Source organism: Quercus robur, chromosome 10 (genome assembly GCF_932294415.1).
Source record: "Quercus robur chromosome 10, dhQueRobu3.1, whole genome shotgun sequence".
In the NCBI taxonomy this organism is placed as follows: domain Eukaryota; kingdom Viridiplantae; phylum Streptophyta; class Magnoliopsida; order Fagales; family Fagaceae; genus Quercus; species Quercus robur.
In genome coordinates this window covers 48405763-48429475 of record NC_065543.1, presented here as the reverse complement: position 1 = coordinate 48429475, position 23713 = coordinate 48405763, and the positions used below count along the sequence as shown (strand labels likewise).

At 39.1% G+C, this 23713-nt stretch overlaps 2 protein-coding genes across 2 annotated transcripts; one reads left to right on the top strand and one right to left on the bottom strand.

Annotated features, from left to right (window-relative positions):
- Window positions 1–9243: 9243 nt before the first annotated feature.
- LOC126702188 (L-type lectin-domain containing receptor kinase S.1) lies at window positions 9244–11578 on the top strand. The gene has a single exon (XM_050400846.1). It carries the CDS (start codon window positions 9502–9504, stop codon window positions 11482–11484), a length of 1983 nt encoding a protein of 660 aa, XP_050256803.1. The 5' UTR covers window positions 9244–9501; the 3' UTR covers window positions 11485–11578.
- A 3713-nt stretch (window positions 11579–15291) lies between these two features.
- LOC126702411 (ferric reduction oxidase 8, mitochondrial) lies at window positions 15292–18614 on the bottom strand. The gene is made up of 8 exons (XM_050401108.1): window positions 18399–18614; window positions 18127–18220; window positions 17851–18036; window positions 17530–17767; window positions 17057–17384; window positions 16708–16966; window positions 15910–16586; window positions 15292–15707 (listed from the first exon to the last, which is right to left on the bottom strand). Exons 1-8 carry the CDS (start codon window positions 18553–18555, stop codon window positions 15538–15540), a joined length of 2109 nt encoding a protein of 702 aa, XP_050257065.1. The 5' UTR covers window positions 18556–18614; the 3' UTR covers window positions 15292–15537.
- Window positions 18615–23713: the final 5099 nt, after the last annotated feature.

Sequence of the window (23713 nt, the reverse complement as noted above, 5' to 3'; positions counted from 1 at the left end):
TCTTGCGATGGTAAGTAATCCTTTTACTGTTTTATTAATTTATTTAACCCTGTTAAATTCTGAACCGATCTTGTTTCGTTCGCAGATTACTCAGCAGGTATTTGTGGCTGAGGAATTTTGTTGTGATAATCGCAGTCGAGCTGAGGCTGAGGCTCAGTCTCGGACGGAGATGGAGAAAGCCTTGGGGTCCCTCAAGCACGATCACCTTGAACTCACTGAGAAGTTCAAGGAGTCGGAGAAACGGCGCAAAAGTGCTGAGGCTGGTTTGAAAAGTGCCGAGACCCAGGCGGAGGACCAGCACAAAGAGCTATATTCGACCCAGATCAACCTCACCACCGAGAAGCAGGCAGTGCTGGATCTCAAGACTACTCTGCAAAAAGTCAAGGGTGAGCTGCGGCGGGTCAAAGAGGAGGCTCAGCTGATCCGAGAGGCTACGGAGGCTGAAAAGAATGCTACTCGCCAGCTCGGGGTCCAAGAAACGAAGGCCAGGCTATTCGAGGAGATCCCCGAGGTGTGCAGAGACTACTGCAGCATCTCATGGGCTCAGGCCCTTGATGCTGCAGGAGTTCCTGCGGATTCGGTGCTAAGACTGCCTGAGAACGTTTTCTACCCTCAGGAGATCCGAGAGAATCCTGACAGCGTCCAAGCAGCTTCTGAGCAGGATTTGACGGTGCCTGATGCCGTCCCCATGCCTGACAAATCGAAGGATCCGGCTGCGGACCCTACCATCGAGGTTCCTCCTCCTCAGCCAGAGCAGAAAGAAGATCCTCCTGCCAAGGCTTAGCTTTTAGGCTTTTTAATTTTTATATTTCCTTCCTCTTTTTATTATTATTATTTTTTGAACGAGAGTCGTCCTGCTTTTGCGCTCTTTTGTAAGGACCTCTCTTTTTGTATTGATATCGGAATATTAATATAGAATGTTTCCTTCGTTTTTATGGATTTATGCTAGCACCATCCCTTTATTTAACGCTAATAACGATATAAACGGTCAAGGTGAAGAGGATGTCATGTAGCGAATTTGAATGAGGGTTGCAATGGTGCTAGACTGCGCGCACGCCTTAAAATGATTTCCCTTAGGTAATAGTTTTCCAAATTGTCATGAGTAATAATTTCCCCCAAGTCTGTGGTCCGAGGATCCATGTAGGACTTAGGTTCTGTTTAAAACTATGAATAGTCGCCATAAGTAATAATTTCCCCTAAGTCTGTGGTCCGAGGATCCATGCAGGACTTAGGTTCTGTTTAAAACTATGAATAGTCGCTATAAGTAATAATTTCCCCTAAGTCTGTGGTCCGAGGATCCATGCAGGACTTAGGTTCTACTTAAAACTTGTATAAATTGTCATGAGTAATAATTTCCCCTAAGTCTGTGGTCCGAGGAGCCATGCAGGACTTAGGTTCTATTTAAAACTATGAATAGTCGCCATAAGTAATAATTTCCCCTAAGTCTGTGGTCCGAGGATCCATGCAGGAATTAGGTTCTGTTTAAAACTTGTATAAATTGTCATGAGTAATAATTTCCCCTAAGTCTGTAGTCCGAGGAGCCATGCAGGACTTAGGTTCATTTTAAAACTATGAATAGTCGTCATAAGTAATAATTTCCCCTAAGTCTGTGGTCCAAGGATCCATGCAGGACTTAGGTTCTGTTTAAAACTTGTATAAATTGTCACGAGTAATAATTTCCCCTAAGTCTGTGGTCCGAGGATCCATGCAGGACTTAGGTTCTGTTTAAAACTATGAATAGTCGTAGATAGATCAGCAGGCAGAGGATAATCACGAAACAAAACATGGGCGAAGCCATTTTCATTAATAACAATATCTTCTGAGGTTATTTACATTCCATGGTCGAGGTACGGTTTTTTCATCCAGATCTTCTAGGTAGTAAGCGCCTATCCCGGCCACGGATGTGACACGGTATGGTCCTTCCCAATTGGGCCCCAACTTGCCCCAAGAGGGGTTTTTTGCGCTGCCGAGAATCTTTCTCATCACGAGATCACCTGCACCTAGAGGTCGCAGCTTAACATTGGCATCATACCCTTGTCTCAGCTTCTGGTGATAATAGGCCATATGAATCGTGGCTTTTTCCCTTCTTTCCTCGGCTAGGTCTAGACTTCTTCCCAATAACTCGTCGTTACCGTTTGGGGTAAACGAGTTAGACCTTAGTGTGGGGAAGTTGTTCTCGATTGGGAGCACGGCCTCAGCCCCATAAGTCATCGAAAAGGGGGTCTCACCGGTTGAACGTCGTGGCGTTGTCCGATAGGTCCATAAGACGTGCGGGAGCTCTTCTACCCATCCCCCCTTTGCCTCATCCAGTCTTTTCTTCAGTCCGTTCACTATGACCTTGTTCACGGCCTCGACTTGCCCATTTCCTTGGGGGTATGCGGGGGTGGAATATTGATTAATGATCCCAAACTCGCGGCAATACTCCCTAAAGCTCTTACTGTCGAACTGAAGACCATTGTCGGAAATGAGTGTACGTGGAGTTCCGAAGCGGGTGATAATGTTCTTCCAGATGAATTTCTGGGCATCCACGTCCCTAATGTTGGCCAAAGGTTCAGCTTCCACCCATTTAGTGAAGTAATCGGTTCCGACTATTATGTATCGCTTGTTCCCCGCAGCTTTGGGGAAAGGTCCGACAATATTAAGACTCCATTGTGCGAACGGCCATGGTTTAGAGAGTGGGTTGAGAACCCCTCCAGGTTGGTGGATATTCGGGGCAAATCTTTGGCACTGATCGCACTTTTTAGCGTATTCTTGGGCCTCTCTTTGCATGTTCGGCCACCAGTATCCTTGGGTGAGTGCCCTGTGCGCCAGCGACCTTCCTCCGGTGTGACTTCCACAAATTCCCTCGTGTAACTCTTCAAGTAGAGACTCGGATTCTTCTGGATGTATGCAGAGTAGGTACGGTCCAGAGTAAGAGCGCCGATATAGTTTGTGGTCGTCTGATAGCCAAAACCGAGGAGCATTTCTACGTATCTTCTCAGCCTCTAGTTTTTCTTCCGGTAAGATATCGTCTTGGAGGAATTTCTTTATAGGGTCCATCCAGCTAGGACTCTGTCTGATCTGATGGACTTGGGCCGGGTTTCTGCTGATGGGACTCGCCCTGACTAGATCTTCTACAAGGATCATTCGTGGCAGATTATGCGTCGAGGACGTGGCAAGAGTGGCCAGCGAGTCTGCATGAGTGTTTACACTTCTGGAAACGTGCGTCAGATTGAATGACTCAAAACTCGTCTGCAGGCGTTTGACTTGTCCTAGATAGTCTTGCATCCTAGCATCTCTGGCTTCCAGCTCACCCATCACTTGTCCGACGACCAACCTGGAGTTCGAGAATGCTTCTATTACTCTTCCACCCAATCTTTGAACCATTGTCATCCCTTGAAGTAAGGCCTCGTATTCGGCTTCATTGTTCGTAGCCGAAAATCCGAGCCTCAGCGATTTTTCAATGGCGGCACCGTCTGGTGATATTAAAAGTATCCCAACTCCAGATCCTCTCTGGTTGGCCGTGCCATCCACGTAGACCTTCCAATGCAAGGTCCCCCTTGCTGAAATTACGCCAACCGATTTTCCATCCATGTCTTTCTTCTCAGTTATTGTTTCTATAGAGGGTTCAGCAAACTCCGCTACCAGGTCTGCGAGGACCTGACCTTTGATGGAGGATCTGGGCATATATTTAATATCAAAAGCTCCCAAAAGCGCACTCCACATGGCGATCCTTCCTGTGTAGTCAGCGCTTTGAAGCACTGCTCGGAGGGGAAGTTGAGTTAGAACGATGACCGTATGCACCTGAAAGTAATGAGGGAGCTTCCAAGTGGTATGTACTACCGCCAGAATTGCCTTTTCTAGAGGTAGGTATCGCACCTCGGCCTCATGTAATGATTTGCTCACATAGTACACCGGTCGCTGCACCCCATTATCATCCCGTATCAGTACCAAGCTTACGGCATGGGGAGCTACAGCGATGTACGCAAACAACACCTCGTCTGCCTCAGGGCTGGACATGATGGGGGGTCGTGACAGATATTCCTTAAGCTGTTGGAAAGCCCGAACACAATCCTCCGACCATTCAAACCCTTTCCACTTATTTATCAGGAGGTAAAAACGTCGGCATCGATCCGCTGACCGCGATAAGAACCGGTTTAATGCTGCAATCATACCAGTGAGCTTCTGCACTTCCTTCGGGTTCCGAGGAGCCTGTAGGCTGTTTATTGCTTTGATTTGATCAGGGCTCACTTCTATTCCCTTGTGGGTTACCATGTACCCTAAAAATCTCCCCGACTCGACCCCGAATGAACATTTGGAAGCGTTCAACCACAACCGGTGTTCCCTTAAGATAGCGAAGATTTTTTCGAGGTCTTTCACGTGCTCGGACACCCTTTTACTCTTTACAACCATATCGTCTATGTAAACCTCAATGATCTTGCCCAGCTGTGGTTCGAACATCCGGATCATCATCCTTTGGTAGGTTGAGCCTACGTTCTTCAGCCCAAACGGCATCACCTTATAGTGATAATTTCCAATGGGCGTCATGAAAGCCGTCTTCTCCTGGTCTTCTGGCACAAGGGGGATCTGATGATAGCCCTGGAAGGCGTCCAGGAAGCTCATCCGAGGGTGACCCACGGTTGCATCCACCAACCTGTCGATTCGGGGTAGGGGGAATGGGTCCTTTGGGCACGCCTTGTTCAGGTCCGTGAAGTCCACGCAGACCCTCCACTTCCCTGTCTTCTTCCTTACCACCACCGTGTTTGCCAACCATTCGGGGTAAAAGACCTCTTTAATAGCCCCTGCTTTTTTCAGGTTTGCCACCTCGTCTCTCACGGCACTAGCATGTTCCTTTGAAGGGCATCGGGGTGGCTGCTTCTTCGGAGTGGAAGAGGGGTTGACTTTCAGGTGGTGACAAATAAGGCTAGGATCAACTCCCGGGGCTTCGTAGGTGTCCCATGCAAACACGTCGACATTTCCTCTGAGAAATCTGACCAGTTCCTCTTTTTCTTGAGAAGGCAACTCAAAGCCGACCTGAAAAAACTTGTTCGGGTCGTTGTTGACAGCGATCTTATCTAAACTTTCACACCTTATCTCCTCGGCTAGCCCGTCCCCTTGCCCGACCGAGGAGGTTGGTTGCTATGAGCTCTGTGGGGTCGAGGACTCGGCACCGGGCCGATGTAAGATGGCGGCAACCATACACTTCTTGGCTACGGCCTGATCTCCTCGGATCTCTTCTACTTGTCCTCTGGATGGGTATTTTACTTTTTGGTGGAGTGTGGAGGATACGGCTTTTAAGGCGTGGATCCATGGCCTGGCAACTATTGCGGTGTAGGGGGAGTAAGCGTCGACCACGATAAAATTTACCTCCACCACCTCCGACCCAGTCTGCACGGGTAGCCGGATCTGCCCTTTTGGTGTAACAATCCTCCCTTCGAAGCTGAGAAGGGGGGAATCATAAGTTGCCAAATCTTCCGGCTTCAGGTTCAACCCCTTGTATAGATCAGGGTACATTATCTCTACCGCACTTCCTGAGTCTACTAACACCCTTCTCACATCGAAGCCTCCAATTCTTAACGTAACCACCAAAGCATCGTCGTGAGGTTGAATAGTTCCCCTCTTATCCTCGTCCGAGAATCCCAGTATCAAAGAGCTTCGCTTTTTCGACCTTTTGGGTTCCCTATGCCTGTCCTCGGAGTGGAGCCGATCAACAGCCAGTACCCTGGGGATGGGTGGCCCAGTTCTTCCTGGTGCAGCGAGGATGACATGTATCGTTCCAGTAGGGGGTCTTAAGGACACATCCTTTCGAGACTCTGGTATTGCTTGACCGGGATGTCCGCTCGAGGGGTGCAGAAGGTGACGTAACTTCACTTCTCGGACCAACTGATCTAGGTAATTCCATACATTCCTGCAATCCTCAGTGGTATGCCCATGGTCCTGATGGTAGTGACAGTATAGGTCCTGGTTACGTTTGGAAGGGTCTCCGGCCATCTTTCCTGACCATCTAAAATAGGGCTCGTTCCTTACTTTCTCCAACACCTGTTGTACTAGCTCCCTGAACACGGCATTCACTGTTTGTGGGTGGCTCTGTCCAGCCTGTCGCGAGAAATCTCTCATCGGCTGGCTAGGGTTATACCGTTCCGACCTAAAGTCATTTGCTTTGGGGGGAATGATCTTCTCCTTTCCCCTTCCTTGTAGCTGATCTTCCTCCACCCTTTTGTACTTGTCGATCATATCCATCAACTGATGAACGTCAGCAACTGGTTTACCAGTGAGGGATTTCCTTAAGCCATGCTCGGTGGGGAGGCCGCTTTTGAACGTGCTGATAGCAACATCATCATGGTTGTCATCTAAGTCGTTATACACCTCCCAATATCTATCCGAGTATGCTTTCAGGGTTTCTCCTTCGTGCATGGATAAGGACAATAATGAACTAAGGGGTCGAGGGACTCTGGTGTTTGTTATAAAACGGGAGCAGAAAGCCTGAGTGAGCTGCTTGTAGAAGCCTATGGAATTTGTCTTCAGGCTGTTAAACCACCTCATCGCCATTAATCCCAAGCTGGATAGGAAGATTTTGCACATTAAGGCTTCATTTTGCGAGTAGATTGCCATTTTCTGGTTAAACTGGCTCACATGCTCTACCGGGTCTGCTCGGCCGTTATAGATGGCGATCGTCGGTTGGTTGAAGCGTCGAGGCAGCTTAGCCCCTTCAATTCTATACATGAAGGGTGATCTTGAAACTTGGTCCAGCGCCTTCTTCATAACATCGTTCCCTGAACCCTTACTGGATGGGTTCTCATATTTTCGTACAGGGCGTGGTTCCCTTTCGTAGGAAAAGGTTTCACTTGGGGGGGTCCTTGACCTCCGTCGGTAACTCGCATCCTCCGCATTAGAAGACTCGTCTGAGTCAAAGGGGGATCGTTTTCGCCGCACACGTCGTAACTCCCTTTTCAGGTCATCTATCTCCTGCTGCATGGCCTGATGACTATTTCGCCTCTGGGACACGTGACTACCTGTCTGAGTGTGACTCTGGCTCGTCCGGATAGTATGCACACTTCCCTCACGATTCCCCCTGCTGCCTGGATTGGTGGGGTTATTTTACCTCTGGGACTCGGCGGGTTGTGTCTGTTGGGAGTTTGCCTGGTGAGGATTCTCCTGGTGTGGGCCTAGTTCTGCCATACTCGACCGTTGTGCTAGTTGATGCTCTAGTTCTTCCCACAGACGGCGCCAATTGTAGTTGCACGATTTTCCTGGCCCAAACCCTATTGAGCAGGCCCTGACCCAAGGCGCAACACACAATAAATACTTGTAGAGGATGGGTCAAAGAACTTAGCCTCAGTGAGCTTAGTTGGCCTGAGGTATGGAAAATGTTGTTGCAAGAATAAAAACACCAGAATGGATACTCCACAGAAGATTCTATTTCCTGAGTGCTGAATACATTTTTTCCGTCCCCTTCTTTGAGGGACTCCATTACATTATATAGCTCTCTCATTCTTATCTGAACCTTACACTTGTTGATCATCTAAACCCCCACTTGAGCACCTGTCCTATTAGACACCTTTATCACTCCCTTGTGAGTTGCAGTGGCTAAGGCAGTACTGTTCAGGGGTCTTTTCCTCATTAATGCGGCCAAGAGGGTGGTTGTGACACATTTAATGTGGTGGTAGCAGCTTTCCATGATATATTTTGGGTTTTATTCTTTTTTTTATATGTTTGGAGGATGAGCTGTAGTGGTTGGGGCGAGCTTTTTGGTCTGGACTTAGTGGTGTCCGAGGAGGTGTTACTCCTCGGACAAGTTTCTTTTACCGCAGTTGGGCTTGAATAATGTTTTGGTTATGACTTCTCCTCGGACACGATGCTTCTCGGACGGGCCTGTATTTAACTAGCCCATTATTTTGGGCCGGGCCCCACAACAATAATACAACAGAAAAAAAATAAATAAATAAAAAAAGATTACAAAAATTTGAAATTATAACATTTATTTGATGACATAGCAATTGATCTTTGATTTTCTTGAAATTTTGTAAACATTAAGGATGTAATAAAAACATGTACTCCCTCCGTCCCACTTTGTTTGTCCTCTATTCCATATTAGGATGTCCCAAAATATTGTCCTGTTTCTAAAAATAAAAGTTATTAGTTTACTAATATTCCTATTATACCCCTAAGTCTCATTAAGAATAATTCATTTTAAAAAAAGCTAATAAATTTATTTAAGAATAGTTTTGTAAACTTATACATTTTTATAAAGTAGATAAGAAAATAAATGATGTTCCCTTAAAATGTTTGACTTTTCAAACAGGACAAACAAAGTGGGACGGAGGGAGTAATTTAATAGTCAGATTTTCAAAATTTACACTCAATATAAATATATATGATAAATTTGTATTGTTAGTTTGGAGAAAAACTTTACTCTTTCACGTATTTATAAGTTGTTAACTTTTTGGTAGGACAAAACTTCACTTTCCTATGGGGATCATAGGAAAGCCACAAATACTTAACTACTCCCTCTGTCCCACTTTATTTGTCCTCTATTCCATTTTGGGATGTCCCAAAATATTGTCCTGTTTCTAAAAATGAAAGTTATTAGTTTACTAATATTCCTATTATACCCCTAAGCCTCATTAAGAATAACTCCTTTTAAAAAAAGATAATAAATTTATTTAAGGGTAGTTTTGTAAACTTATATATTTTTATAAGACAGACAAGACAATAAATGATGTTCCCTTAAAATGTTTGACTTTTCAAACAGGACAAACAAAGTGGGACGGAGGGAGTAATTATACATCTCTTCTTAATAAAAAAAATATATATATATATATATATATATTATAAACTAATTAGTACAATATAGTTAGAAGTGATACTGGGTGTGTCTCGATCATTATTAAAACATACAATACTTTTTTAATTTTAAAAAGAATCTAAATAGTCATACTTATTGAAACAGTCTTGTTCAAAATAAGCGGTCCACTAAAAATTCTACCCGTCACAAATGCAACAGCAGAAGCTTTAAAACTGTAGCATTAATGACCATTTGACAACAAACAGTATTAGTACAGAATAGTAGTATTTGTGGGTTAAAGTTAACCTAATTGATAAAAAAAAAATTATGTTTGAATAAAAAATTTGTTACTAAAAATGTATAAATCGATGGGTATCTTCATCCAATAATAAATAGTTATCCTTAGCGGGCCGACTCATCCAATAATAAATAGTTATCCTTAGCGGGCCGACGCTATACGTTGAACATAAACCTTTAACCATTAATCGTTACAAATATTCAACATAAACCTTTAACCAAGAATGGCTTTTTGACTAATACAAATCAAAACAAAGCTGTCAGCAAGTTTTTCTTCACAGTTCACAGCTTTCAACCCAAAAAAATAAAACCAAATGTCATTGACCAATCTTCCACACCCACTCCACCTCCACCAAATCTCTCACTAACCACCGCCGCAGCCAACACCAACAACAACAAACGACTCCTTCACTTCGTACACAAAAAAACCTGTACGGATCATGCGACTCTTCGTACCTTTCCTCATTTTAGTGCTGTTCCAACGTTTTCTGTCTCCCATTTCAGCTCTCGACTTCATCTACAATTCCTTCAATGGAATCATCAACTCGACCAACCTCACTCTTATCAACGATGCTAAGCTCGACTCCTCTGTCATTCGACTCACAAACGATTCGAACCAGTTCTCATTCGGTCGAGCTTTCTACCCCACCAAGCTCACCATGATAAGATCGAATTCCAGTTCTATCTCTTCCTTCTCGACCTCCTTTGTGTTCTCGGTACTCCCCGAGATTGCGACGAGTCCAGGCTTCGGCCTAGCCTTTGTGCTATCCAATTCGACATCCCCACCTGGAGCTCTTGCGAGCCAGTACTTCGGGCTCTTCACCAACGCTACCGTTCCTTCTGTGTCACCACTTTTGGTTGTCGAGTTCGATACTGGGCGAAACCCCGAGTTCAATGACCCAGATGACAATCACATCGGTATTGATTTGAATAGTGTCATATCTGAGAAATCTCAGACGGCTGGGTACTATGATTCGAGTGGGGGTTTTGTTCCTGTTCGAATGCGAACTGGTGAGAATATACATGCTTGGATCGATTTTAATGGTACGAGTTTCGAAATCAATGTTACTGTAGCTCCAATTGGTGTGTCTCGACCGAGTGTCCCTACGCTTAGTTACAAGGATCCGAAGATAGGTAACTATGTTTCGGCTGAGATGTTTGTTGGGTTTTCAGCTTCGAAGACTGAGTGGGTTGAGGCACAGAGAGTATTAGCTTGGAGCTTGAGTGACATTGGAACAGCTCGAGAGATAAACACTACGAATTTTCCCGTTTTCGAGGCTAAATCGACGGCTAATTCTTTGTCAGGTGGTGAAATTGCTGGGATTGTTATTGGTTGTGTTGCCTTTTTGATCATTTGCGCATCTGGGTTTTACTTGTTTTGGCGAAAGAGGAAGGAGCAAGAAGAGGATGAGATCGAAGATTGGGAGCTCCAATATTGGCCACACAGATTTTCCATCGAGGAGCTCAACCTCGCCACCAATGGATTCTCGAATGATGACCTTTTGGGGTCGGGTGGGTTTGGTAAAGTCTACAAAGGAACGCTTCCAAACAACACGGAAGTGGCTGTGAAATGCGTGAACCATGATTCCAAACAAGGGCTAAGAGAATTCATGGCAGAGATCTCAAGCATGGGCCGGCTCCAACACAAGAATTTGGTTCAGATGCGAGGTTGGTGTCGAAAAGGTAATCAACTCATGCTTGTTTATGAGTACATGCCAAATGGTAGCCTTAACAAATGGGTGTTCGACAAGCCTACAAAATTACTAGGTTGGGAACAACGTCGAAGAGTTTTAGCCGATGTTGCTGAAGGCCTAAACTATTTGCATCATGGTTGGGACCAAGTTGTGATTCATCGAGACATAAAATCGAGCAACATATTGTTAGACTCAGAAATGCGTGGCAGACTAGGAGATTTTGGATTGGCTAAGTTATATGAACATGGTGAAGCTCCTAACACGACACGTGTGGTGGGCACATTGGGTTACTTGGCTCCTGAGCTAGCAAAAGTGACTGCACCCACATCAGCTAGCGATGTGTATAGCTTTGGGGTTGTGATACTCGAAGTGGCATGTGGAAGGAGACCAATCGAGATGGCTGCGGAGGAAGATGAGTCAGTGTTGGTTGATTGGGTGAGGGATTTGTACTCAAAAGGGAAGATTTGCGAGGCTGCGGATCAAAGGATAAGGGGTGAGTATAAAGTGGAGGAGATGGAAATGGTCTTGAAGCTTGGATTGGCTTGTTGTCATCCTGATCCTCAAAGGAGGCCTACTATGAAGGAAATGGTGGCGGTGTTGGTGGCCGAGAAGGAGGCTGCTGTGCCCGCAGATTTGTTGTTGGAGTTGGCACGCGGTGATAGTAACAGTGGTGGTGTTGGTGGTAGTGGTGAGGCACAAGAGGTGGAGCAGCTACAACCTCCGGTGTGAATGCTATTTTGTTATTATTATTATTTTTTATATATTGTTGTGAATATTAATACCTCCTGACTTTAATAAGTTTTGACACCTCGATTTTGCAGCATTGTATTTTTTTTTTTTTTTTTTATCTTGCTAAATAGTAATAGTTTTACATAGTGATAAAGTAAACATTTTGATATTAGTATTGAATCAAAAGTTAAAATCTTAATATTATGTCACAGAAATTACACACTAACATTTTTTATGAAAAATTTTATGTGGTCAAGTGTTTTATATCTCAGTAGCATGTATAATGCTTTGGTTTTAAGGAAAACCAGAATTTGAATCCTCTCCCCATTATTATAACTATGAAATTATATATATATATATATATATATATTAAAAAAAATCTTACATGTGAATGCCAAAGTTGAAAATTCATAAAATGGTATTATCTTCATTAGACTATTTATCACGAAAAATTCTCTTAAATTATAATTTTTATGATCCTTATATATTATAAGTTCATCTGTTTTTTGTATTTAGCCTATTCCCATATTTTTTTAAATAGATACACTGAGACAGGAAGGCACATTCGTATTAAATAAATCATGATTCCTTTTGGACAAAATATATTTATGAACTTGTTAATATTATTGGTTTTTGTTTATTTTTTAGCTAACTACTTATTGAAATTATCGATCAATGGAATATAAATCTAACATTGTTAATGAATTTGGGATGCAATTTTCTCTGCTAGAGTGCAAGTCAACCAAGTAAGCAGTATTATATTGCATCAATCTATTCTGAGAGAGACAGAGAGATGGGAGAGCCCGCAAACATTTTTTTTACTCGAGATTCCAATTATTAATTGACAGAAGTACAAATTGTCAGTCAATTCTTTGGTTTCAAACTAAGATTTTCTATTCTTAAAAAAAAAAAATTAAGGGCCTGTTTCGTACGTGTGTTTAAACAATAGTTTTTAGTTTTTTGAAAAATATGTGAAGGTAAAAAAATGCATAGAAAAATGTGTAATGTTGTTTAAAAACTGAAATCATGTGTTTAAGTTTAGGTACCAAATTGGCCATAAGATTTTTTGAATATTGCCTATCCACCAAAAAAAAAAATATTAGAGGAACTAAAAGAAACAAGGTGTAATGTCAATACATGTGTAAAACATTTTGGTCTTACACTCTTTACAGATTTTCAAGATAATAAGGTCCATTATCGTGGGCGTAGACTATTAAGACTTAAGAGCAAGCCAATAAGGCTGCACGCTCCCACTTAGCAGGTATCAAGTAAGTCGCGAAATGCCTTAGTTAGGAACTTATACTTCTGGGTACAGTTATACCATACAAGCTTCTTGACTGTTGAGGCCCTTTCGATTGTCGAATTAGTGATAAGGCTTAGAGTGATTAATACCATCAACAGGCAGCCAGTAAAAGTCAAGAATAAGGAAAAGCCCTTGCTTACCAACCGACCAATCTTCACTAATGATATTATCATTACTGGTTGGTGGCAAGTTGACTTTATGTGCCTTATCTAGATTCCTATACTAATTGAATGATTACATTTCATATCGAGATTGAAGGGGCAAATTGACCTTTAGGTGCCAAAGAAAAGGTAGATTTCAGAAAACAAATATAAAGTGTACGTATACTCATAAACCATATTACTTTAACCATCTAAACCATGGATTGTATGATAACAACTTATAAGGAATATAATCATTCTCTATTTCAAATGAATCCATTTTATAGTTTAAAATAAATATTATGAATCTATCAAGTGTACGTACGTACTATATACTATTATATCATTTAAAATTGGCGTAAATACACTTTTCGTTCCTATATTTTGATTTTTTTCTATTTTAATCCTTATATTTTAATTTTACCACTTGTAATCCCTAAATCAATTAATGCGTTCCATTTTAGTTATTTTCGTTGGCTCACTAACAGAAATTGCTTAGGTGGCAAATTGAGTACATTGCTAGCACATTAAATGCTAACGTGGCCAATTAAAAAATTTTAATTAGCATTAAAAAAATGCCATGTCAACTTCTAAATATAAAAAAAATTTATTAATCAATTTTAATGAAATTAAAAAAGAAAAAACAATAAAATACATCAATTCAAATCTAATTCATTTTGAACAAGAACACAATCACAGATTTAAGCATCAACACAAGAACATAAAGCACAAACCCAGAACTAAACACAAAAAACACAAACTCAAATTTAAACATTAACACAATATCACAAACACAAAGAACACAATAACAAACATAAAAAACTGCACAAAATTTCAAAGTCACAAAACGAATAGTATTTATATATATACACAGGAGAAGAACAAATTGATGAGAACAAATCGAACAAGCGAACTTGATCTTGATAGGGTGGCCATGGAGATTGGCGCCTTGTAAGGTATCCTTGGCGGCCTTAGCGTCTTCGATTTGCTTAAAGAAGACAAAAGCATAGCTGGGAGAAGAGTAGGAGGTGACGCTATCGAGCTAGGTTACCGACCCAAAGATTGTTCGACGGCGTCTCCGATTTGTCAGAGTAACCGTCGATTCTTCCTGGCCTGGTGTTCATAATCATTGATTTGTTGTTCAGAGGTAGCATTTGCGGATCAATTGGGAATTAGGGTTTCACCATAGAGAGAGAGAGTGTGTGAGTGTGTGTGTGATTGGGGTTGGAGAGAGAGAGAGAGAGATAGAGAGATTTGATTTAGGGAATGGTCTAGAGAGAAAAAAGTGAAGTGGATGAGAGTGAAAAGAGGGGCAGATGAGATTTGATTAGGTTTGGTGGTTTCGGGTTGTTGCTATGTTTATTTTAAATTTTCGGGTTTTTTTTTTTCATGTGGATTTTATTATTTTTCTGGGTTTATGGGTTTGATTTGTTGGAGGATTCGGTGGAGGAAAGGGATTTTGAATGAATTTTTGCATGTTTATTTGCTGAGAAAATGTAATAAAAGAAAAGAAAATATTGATTATTTTAATTTTCTGGGCAACCTTCATGTTCTTTCCCGAAGAACATGTTACTTTGTTCTTCCAAAAATAATGAAAAGAAAAAAATTTTAATTACTCTTTTTAATTGGTTTATGTTTGTTATTGTGTTCTTTGTGTTTACGATCTTGTGTTAATGTTTAAATTTGAGTTTGTGTTTTTTGTGTTTGGTTCTGGGTTTGTGCTTTATGTTCTTATGTTAAAGTTTAAATCTGTGATTGTGTTATTGTTCAAAATGAATTAGATCTAAATTGATGTATTTTATTGTTTTTAATTTTGTTTTTTCTTTTTTAATTTCGTTGAATTGATTAATAAATTTTTTTTATATTTAAAAGCTAACATGGCATTTTTTTTAATGCTAATTAAAATTTTTTATTATTTTTCAATTGGCCACATCAGCATTTAATGTGTCAGCAATGCACTCAATTTGCCACCTAAGCAATTTTTGTTAGTAGGCTAACAAAAATGACCAAAATGGAACGTGTTAATTTATTTAGAGACTAAAAGTGGTAAAATTAAAATGTAGGGACTAAAATGAAAAAAAAAAAAAAATCAAAATGTAGGAACTAAAAGTGCATTTACGCCTTTAAAATTTCATATTGGCAACGCCAATCATTTCCTTGTGGACAAAAAAGGTTTATGCTAATACTTTGCTGTAGGTTCTTTGTACTCCAAAAGTTGAAATTGAGATTAATACAATCATGTTACATCATTGGGTAAGAAACGCATAATAAAACAGGATGATGACAGAATCGACTGGCCGTTTTGTCATGAGTGCTAACATAATAAGAATTGCACCTAAAATGGATTATGTGCTAGAAGAGAAGTAGAAGATTCCAAGTCATTTACATTCCAACTTCCAAGTACAGAATGGCATTGAATTAAAACATGTACATGCTGAAATTCATTATTTTATGGCCTAAAGAGATAGATTATATAAGCAAACATCTAGGTAAACAAACCTCTATCATGATCTCTGGTGTAGGTATGCTTACATTTGGAGACGACACAATCTTTTGCGGTCGTCCTTGTAATTTAAACTTGAAATTGGTGTAGACTATAGAGACCAGAAACTAGAGTGCAAAGTTGAGGGAGTGGAAACTGAAGTGTGGTTTCTTTTTATGGACTCCTTGAGAGTTCTGCTTGCATATTAATGCCACTGACTCTTTCATTTCTTCAGGTCCACACACCATGACTCCAATCTCAGATCCAGCCATTTCATTTGGAAACTTGGCAAATATATCTGTTCAGTTCAGTAGTTAGTGATTAATTATAACTTAGCACTATATCTCTTCAGTTCACTAGCATGTGATTAATTACCGCTTATCCCAAAAGTATAAGTGGTTAGAGAAATGATAATTTAATCATTTAACAATTATTCTAACAGTTTTAATCTATACTGTTCTTGAATGCCAAGATAAATAATTTTGGTTTTGTTCAATTACCTTGAAAGTCAGGCCTTCCTCCAAAGTGGATTTCATGTTCCTCAAGAGCACTACTTGTTTCTATGTCCATGGCTTTGCCTTTTTTTTGGGCAACTAGTGGACTCTCACTCTTTAACCTTCTCCATCTCAAAATAATTGCCACGACAGCGCTGCATATTAAAGCCATGATGAAAGAAGATATGAGAAGTAAATCAGCAACCCAAGATGGAGTCTTGTCTTTGGAGAGATTAGAGGTCTTCTTTTGGGAGGGTACAAAGATATGATTGAGACAAATAAGAAAAACAAGGAAAACAATGGAGGCAAATCCAGCCAGGGCAGCAATACAAAGTGAACTTTCAAGCCCATATGTTGCATAATTGGAACATTCTGTGCCGAAGTGTACTGTTTGAATTTGAGATGAATCTGTTAATACTTCTCTTAATGTTAGTCCATCTTGCACTTCTTGGGTCACATAAACTTTAACTTTTAGATGCCATCTTTCAGTTGACTGGTTCTGGAGCAGAGATGAGATTGAGTTCAACAGAAATATATCATGAGACTTCTTAACAACAAATATCAGTTGCATGCTAGTGGGAAATCTATATCTGCTGCTGCTTTGGGCTGAAGCAATTTCCTGCAAAATGCTCAGAAATGGGGTTATCCCAATTCCACCGGCAACTAGAACTACACTGTCATATCTGCAAAAGGAATTTTGGTCGGTGCATCACATAAACATGATTTTTGGTTAGTGCAATAGTGAATGGATAAACATCTCAAACAAAAAGTTATGTTAAACTATGATATGCTAATTTGTAACACCTTAGGAAGTTCATTGAGTCAGGTCCATAAGGGCCTTCAATTGCTATTGGTATGCACTTCGTTGTATCAGCCTTTGAATCTAGCTCAGCTTGAACCAAGTCATAGAGAGAACTTGTCCATGATCCGTCACATTTAACCATGACAGACATCGTGTTGTCATCAACACTAGAGCTGGAGGTTATACTGAAGGAGTGCCACTGTAATTTGGATACACTAGGTACCTTTATAAATATCACACTTGTTGGGTTATACTTCAAACCTGAAATAAGTAAGAAAAATTGCTTCATGTAAAACATTCAATCCTTCACTTTGCGATTTTCTGAAAACTAAAAGGGGCTACAAAAGTTACTTGTATCCTTAGGCAGAATAAGCTCAATAGCCTTGGAAGGGAAGATTCGAGCTGAAAGAATGCAGGATTCTGGTTTCGATTGCAAGATTCGGAGTATCTTGTCGAGGCCAAAGAGAAATATGCCGGGAAAAACCATATAGAAGTGCCTATCTCCAGCATGAAAGAGGAAGAATAATAGGAAGACAACGTACAGATGATGTGTATAATAAAATATTTCGAAATTTTTTCTTCTTATTTGAGGAAGTGCTGTAATCCAGATTACTAGTCCTGTAACAAGACCAATCTCCCCAGCAAGGTATATCCTACCTGTTTTCTGCCATTTCCATATCTACAAGCCAAGGAAAACAGGAAACTAGTTAATCTGCAATACCAAACAGTATTGGTTAAAATTGCTCTTTAAACTGTATGATTGATACGAATTATGAACTAGGAATTTTGTATCCAAAAGGGTGAATACAAAGAATAGGAATTACCTCATCCTGAATGTGGTGGCTAACACCCCAGATGAGCAAGGTGCTTGCACCATGAAGAGTGGCAAAAGTCAGCATAGCTGTGCCAATCCAGATATGGTATCTTACTGAAGCTTCAAACTGGATGCCAAATAAGCGAAATACGGCCAGACCCCTCAAAATAGGCAGAAGAAGAAAAGCCAGGCAGGCTTCTGCTAGTAAACCAAACCGGGTTGCCACTCTTAAGTACTTGAGTTGCCATCTGAAATTAATGCAGATGAAGAGTTTTAACAATCATGAAATTTTTGGTTCCGAGTGTCCCAACATATCTAACATGGTACTCACATTTCTAACTTCAGTGCTTTTATTGGCATCAACTTCTTGAAATCATTAGAGATATGGCAATAGAAAGTCCATGCTAAGAAGACGATAAATAGAAACACTGTCAGAATTTCAATGGCAGATAAAACACCAATAAAACTGCTCACAACTAGCGGATTTGAGAAAGCCCCAGTTGAAATCTTTGCTTGTCTGTCATTCATGTTAAGCATGAGAAAATAAAATCAATAAAAGAAGATTAATGTCTGTTATGTTATAATAGTAGATAACAGAAAATACTACCTGCTACTTGGTTCCCTGCCTTTCAAATCCAAGTAAACTAGTCCAATTATAGCCACAGCAATTATAGGGAACGTATACACAGCAAAATCAAGACCTGCAGCATCTCCACTATGATTAAGTGTTCATAACATAATCCACAATCATTATTATGTAACAATCAAGGAATAGTATAAACCAGTCTAATGGGAGGAGTTTTGTACGTTAGTAAGTTTGAAAAGTGAGGCTCTTGGCAGTAGGTAAAATTTATTTAGATGAAGTCTAAAAGTGTGTACCATAATATCCAAACACAGTAGTCCTAGCACTCTCCTCAGCTCCTTTCCATTTCCTTGTCCACAGGTCTGTTGGCTTTAGAAGCCAAAGAGCAATCCAACCAGTGAATATTAGAATCATCAATGCTTTGAGAATTGCAAGAAGAATGGGCTTTGCCATGTTTGTCTTGATTGCTTACAGTTTGTAGCTTGAGATTTAGTATGGACTATGGAAGTGAATTCTATATAAAGGAATTTGAAGTATGATTGAAACCACATGGTGGAAACAAGATTCAACAGAGCCCCACCACTTTGAAGGAGTGCCTGTCACTTACATGGCACTTTCTTATGGTTGGCAAATGATATACGGAAATCTCTGCAGTGTGACTGCAACGTTGAAATTGATATGTGAATCATATCACATTCTTCATTTCCATCATGTCATTATTTTGCAATTTATATTAAGAAGTTGGAAATGTAGTTTAGATGGAATTAAACTTTGACATGGTTTGAATGCCACAAAGAGTCAATACCTCCCCAGTCCAACTAAAAAAAAGATGGGCGGAAAATTCATTCAGAAAAAGCTTAGCTTTTTGTCCTTTTCACAGTGGTTCTGTATTTTAGAACACACGAGTGAACATATTATTCTTATAAATTTCTTTATGTCAAAATCAAACTGTACTTATCCTCGCCTTAGTAATAAAAATTTTCTCAGTATTCCCTATCAAAAAAAAAAAAAACTGTACCAGATTTTTAAGGATATATCAAACACAATAATATATTCAGTAAAAATCTTATCAAAGGCCTAATCAAACTAAAATATATCATTACTTTTCCGTCCATTTAATTAAGTTGTGCCGACACAAACATAGATACGGATACAACATGGATATAGATACAAGAGTACCACAATTTTTTAAAAATAAAAATACGACATAGTGTGAGTACTACAATTAAATAATTAATTAAATTTTATATTTAAACATATTTTTAAATATTTTTAAACATAAAAAATAAGCCCATTTGAATAAATTGTTTATGCCCATTCTTAAGTCCATTTGACTATTCAATAAATTGTTTATGCCAAAGCCCATTTGAATGTTCAACTATTTATGAAAATTTTTAAAATAAAAAATAAACAAAAGTTAGGAGTGGCCGGATAGAGAATTAAAAATTTGATTAAATAAAGAACAAGGCCCAATAAAATTTTTTATTTTGAAAAGAATGGTCGACAGATGACACTTGACGGCAAGTATTTAGTCAAATTTTAAAAATAAAGAATAAACAGAAGCTAGAAGAGTGCACAGACAAACCATTAAAAAATTGATTAAACCCAATGAAATTTATTAACGAGTGGTTGACGGCATGTATTTAGTGGTTGACAGAATGCAAGTTCTCAATCATCTTCAAAGAGACCAGAAGACTCTAGAGTTCAAAGGAGAAATGAAAACTGCAGAAACAACCAATGAAAAAAATGCAGAGAAAGAGAAAATGCAGGAACAGCAGTCGGCAAAACGCAGAGAGAGAAGGCGAGCGAGACTGAAAAGAAGAGTAAGAACAAATAGTGGTGCGATCTAAATGTCTGATGTTGAAGCTTCATCAATGGCTGAGCCTGTAAGTACCCATAAAAAAAAAAAAAAAAACTCTGAATCAACTGAACCTGCGAGAACCATGTCGGAGCCGTGTCGGAGAAGCGAAAAAAAAAAAAGACACCGCTTAGACACCAGAGTCCTACGAGTCTTACCGGTATCGGTGTCGGACACCGGTACTTTGCCAAAAATGGCGTGTGGGTGCAACTTAGCCATTTAGGGGTGTGTTTGCATATAGTTTATTATTGAAAACTTTTTACCGAAAATATTATAATAAAATACTTTTTAAAGTGTAAATAGTGCCATAAAACTTAGTTTTAAAGTTAGATTTACATTTTTTGTACTTGTGGGTCTTGTAAACAGTATACGGAACCCAACCAAAAAACACAGACGCCAAACGCAACGCAAACGCGATGCTATCCAAACTCAAGCTAGATTTTTAGAAATCACATTTTGGAGATCATGGATGAAAGTAAGAAAATGCTAGAGCTATTACTTTTTTCCAAGACAAAGGTTGTAAATTGAAGCAGCACCATAGCAATGAATGTGATTAGTGTATTTCAACAACATAATTATAAAAAACGTTTGAATTAATTTTCAATAATTTATGACACCCCAGTTTATAATGTTTATATTATAAAATTTATAGTATCCTTGACATTTCTCTTGAAAGTATTAGAGGTTCCTAACAAACTGTCACGATTAATGGAAAATGTCAATATAGTAGGTATCTTATTGCATAGACAGGACCTATACAGCAGATTCTATTCGAGTCTCAGATAGTTGAAAGATGTCAATTTTTGTATAATTGGAAGGTCCATGCTTCTTCTGCTATGATTATCACTTAACAGTTTGGTCCATCTATTAGATAGTGGGCTCTGGTCCGCCACTCGAGCTTTCCTTTTCCACTCTTCACTTTATGCTATATCTCATTTCCTTTGGTTGCAGATATAGAAAGCAAGTTCACCCGAAATGAATGGAGGAACTCTCAATAAGATTGAATTATTTTAGAGTCATAAAATGGATCTTTTAGAATGTATGTAATTTCAGCACTAGGTAAAAACAAAAATCAATGATAGATTCACAGCTAGTTTGTCCGGCATATGATGCTTTAAGACTTAATTTGTTGGTACCCTTGTGGACCGCAGGCCAATGTTTGTATAGTGGCAGTTGATTCTTTAAATGTGACTTGATAAAACAATTCAAGAACCAATGTTTTCAATATTGTGGGGGCCGGTTAATCAATAATTATTAAAACCGTGTTAATTGGGCTTGTGGCCCATCCGAGAACGTTAAACCATCTAAGGAGGCCCATATAAGGTTATAAGGGAAACCAAATGAAAAGAGGAGTAGATATCACATGAGATGGGTCCAATATTCGTCTGAGGACAAAATCCTTCTCGGCAATATGTGTCCGAGGACGACCTGAACGCCATATTGTTACAAACACACTTGAGAGCTACATTACCACTAAAGATGGGACATGGGACCAAGGGTAAGAAAGAAAAGATAAACAAATATCTTTAACAACTACTGCCTCCGCATTAATTGCCTCTCAACCAACTCTCTGACCGCATTAATGTGGAGGTGATACCTGAACAATGATGAAGCAACCTTACAGCTGCTGGTTGAAGGTTCTAGGAAGTGTTGGATGGGACAGGAAGGGCTCCCCCAAATCCAACCTACACGTGTGTGGTGAAGATGACATCAAGAGGGCAGTATATAACATGGAAGAATGCATTGAGAAAAAAGGGAGAACTTTTGAACAATTGATGCCTAGAAGAAAATCTCATGAAATAAAGAACTTAGCTTGCTTTGATGATAAATTGATCGTGATATTTATGTTAATCCATCTAGAAACGTTAAGTTTAATCGTTTTTCTTTTGAAGTTAATCTAGTTCTTTGACATCCACGCTCTACAAATTTATTGTTTGGGACTTTAGCGTTCGAATCCAATACGAGTTTGGGATCGTTACAAATTGAGTCCTTACAAATATTTATAAAAAATATATATATTAAAAAAATATTTAAAAAAAAAAAACCAATGTTTGTATAATATAATAATAGAAGAGATCTTATAAATATATATATATATATATATATATAACAATAATCATCGAAAGATAGGTTTTATATCCATGGATAAAGTAGCTAATTTTTTTTTTCCTTTTTGGTAGTTATGATAAGATTTGAACTTATGACATTTGTTTCTTTTAATGTAAACAAGATTTAAACTCACGTTTCTTATTTGATGCCAATAAACTTTATCTAGATTATAAGGTTATTGAGCTTCATTATTAAAATGACATATTTTGACTCGAGCCCATTTTGACCCGACCTAAATCCAACCTGCCCGTTTACCATGTTTGCACATCCGCATTATACCTAAACCATACGAGGAAGGAATAGAAAAGTTCACAGCATCAACATATACTATTAATTTTTGGGTTGAATGACATACACCATGTAAAGGAATAGAGATTACCAACAATTAGCACGAATCATGTCCTTAAAATGAAAGCAGAGTGGTCTCAGATTCTCAATTATAATTTCCAGGAACAAAAATAAGCAAACTTGGAATTTAGCAGCAAATGGAAAACAGAAATGAAGATGCTCAATATGTGAAATGAAATGTGTCATCATTGGACATAATCAGCATCATTGTCCTGAAATTCTATCTCCTATGCACTTTGAGTGTTCTTTGGTACAAAGGGGGTAGATTTGAAACACCCCATGATGTTTTTCCGATTATTCTGTAGATCATTCCATTATTATTATACCTTTTGACTCCTCGTTGTCCATAATCCATATCACTACAAAATCCATATTTTTGTGATTATTTTTAGGGATCACCCACTTTGAGAGATCAAAAAGACAAAAGGGAATTTTGGAATTGTACTAATAGAAAATAATAAAAGAAAAAAAAATCAAAAGTAATGATCATACTTGCGAACCTATTTTTAGACCATCATGTTACTTTCAAAAACTTGATTTATAAAAGATAACATAAATAAAAGCTATGGCATAAGGCCCATAACACACGTTATGGTAGACAATGTGTCCTTAAAAGTGGTACTTGTATATTGGTATTATTTTTAAATAATATATGACTCTTGCTAACGGTTGCCCTCAGAGTATTTCTTAATTGATCATTTTAGAAAAGTATTTATACTGATTTTATGAAAAATATAAAAAATTGTTGCAAAATTTTTTTTTTTTTTCTTCTTTCATAAAAAAATTTAAAAAATATTTTCTAAAGTGATACTTTTATGGCCTTCATTAATTTTTCCCCTAATTTATTAGCAGCGGAATGAAAAGATTGAAGACTCTACCGTATATCCATCTAGTTCTCTAAAACACTAATATCAATTTGCCGTTTAAAAAATTCTGTAGGGCCTCTATGCGGGTCACCAATGTCCCCTGACATTATTTAAAGGTCCTGGCTTTTAATCATTTTTATAGGTAAGTTCCATTATATATAGTATCAATGGTTACACTTTCTTTCATTTGTAACGTGTGCATACGCGTATACATACACGTGACAATCATATTTAGTGCATGCCTGAAAAGAAAGCACAAAATGAAATTGTGGTGTTTGTCAAAACAAAAATTATTATTGAGCACAACCCAATTTTACAGTGCTCACCATCTAAAATGGGAACCACCAAAGGCTTTGTAACTGAATTGACACCAACCCATGCACAAAGTGTTTGGAAGTCTAGGAGGGAAAGGGTTCGAGCTACAGTGTTA

What these genes read in the sequence shown, in the direction of transcription:
- LOC126702411 (XM_050401108.1), bottom strand. Translation starts at nt 18,555, where the DNA reads ATGGCAAAGCCCATTCTTCTTGCAATTCTCAAAGCATTGATGATTCTA. An exon ending in GGCAGGGAACCAAGTAGCAG is followed by an intron (nt 18,037 to 18,126) that starts GTAGTATTTTCT and finishes CATGAATGACAG; the next exon opens with ACAAGCAAAGATTTCAACTG. An exon ending in TATTCTGCCTAAGGATACAA is followed by an intron (nt 16,967 to 17,056) that starts GTAACTTTTGTA and finishes TACTTATTTCAG; the next exon opens with GTTTGAAGTATAACCCAACA.
- LOC126702188 (XM_050400846.1), top strand. Translation starts at nt 9,502, where the DNA reads ATGCGACTCTTCGTACCTTTCCTCATTTTAGTGCTGTTCCAACGTTTT.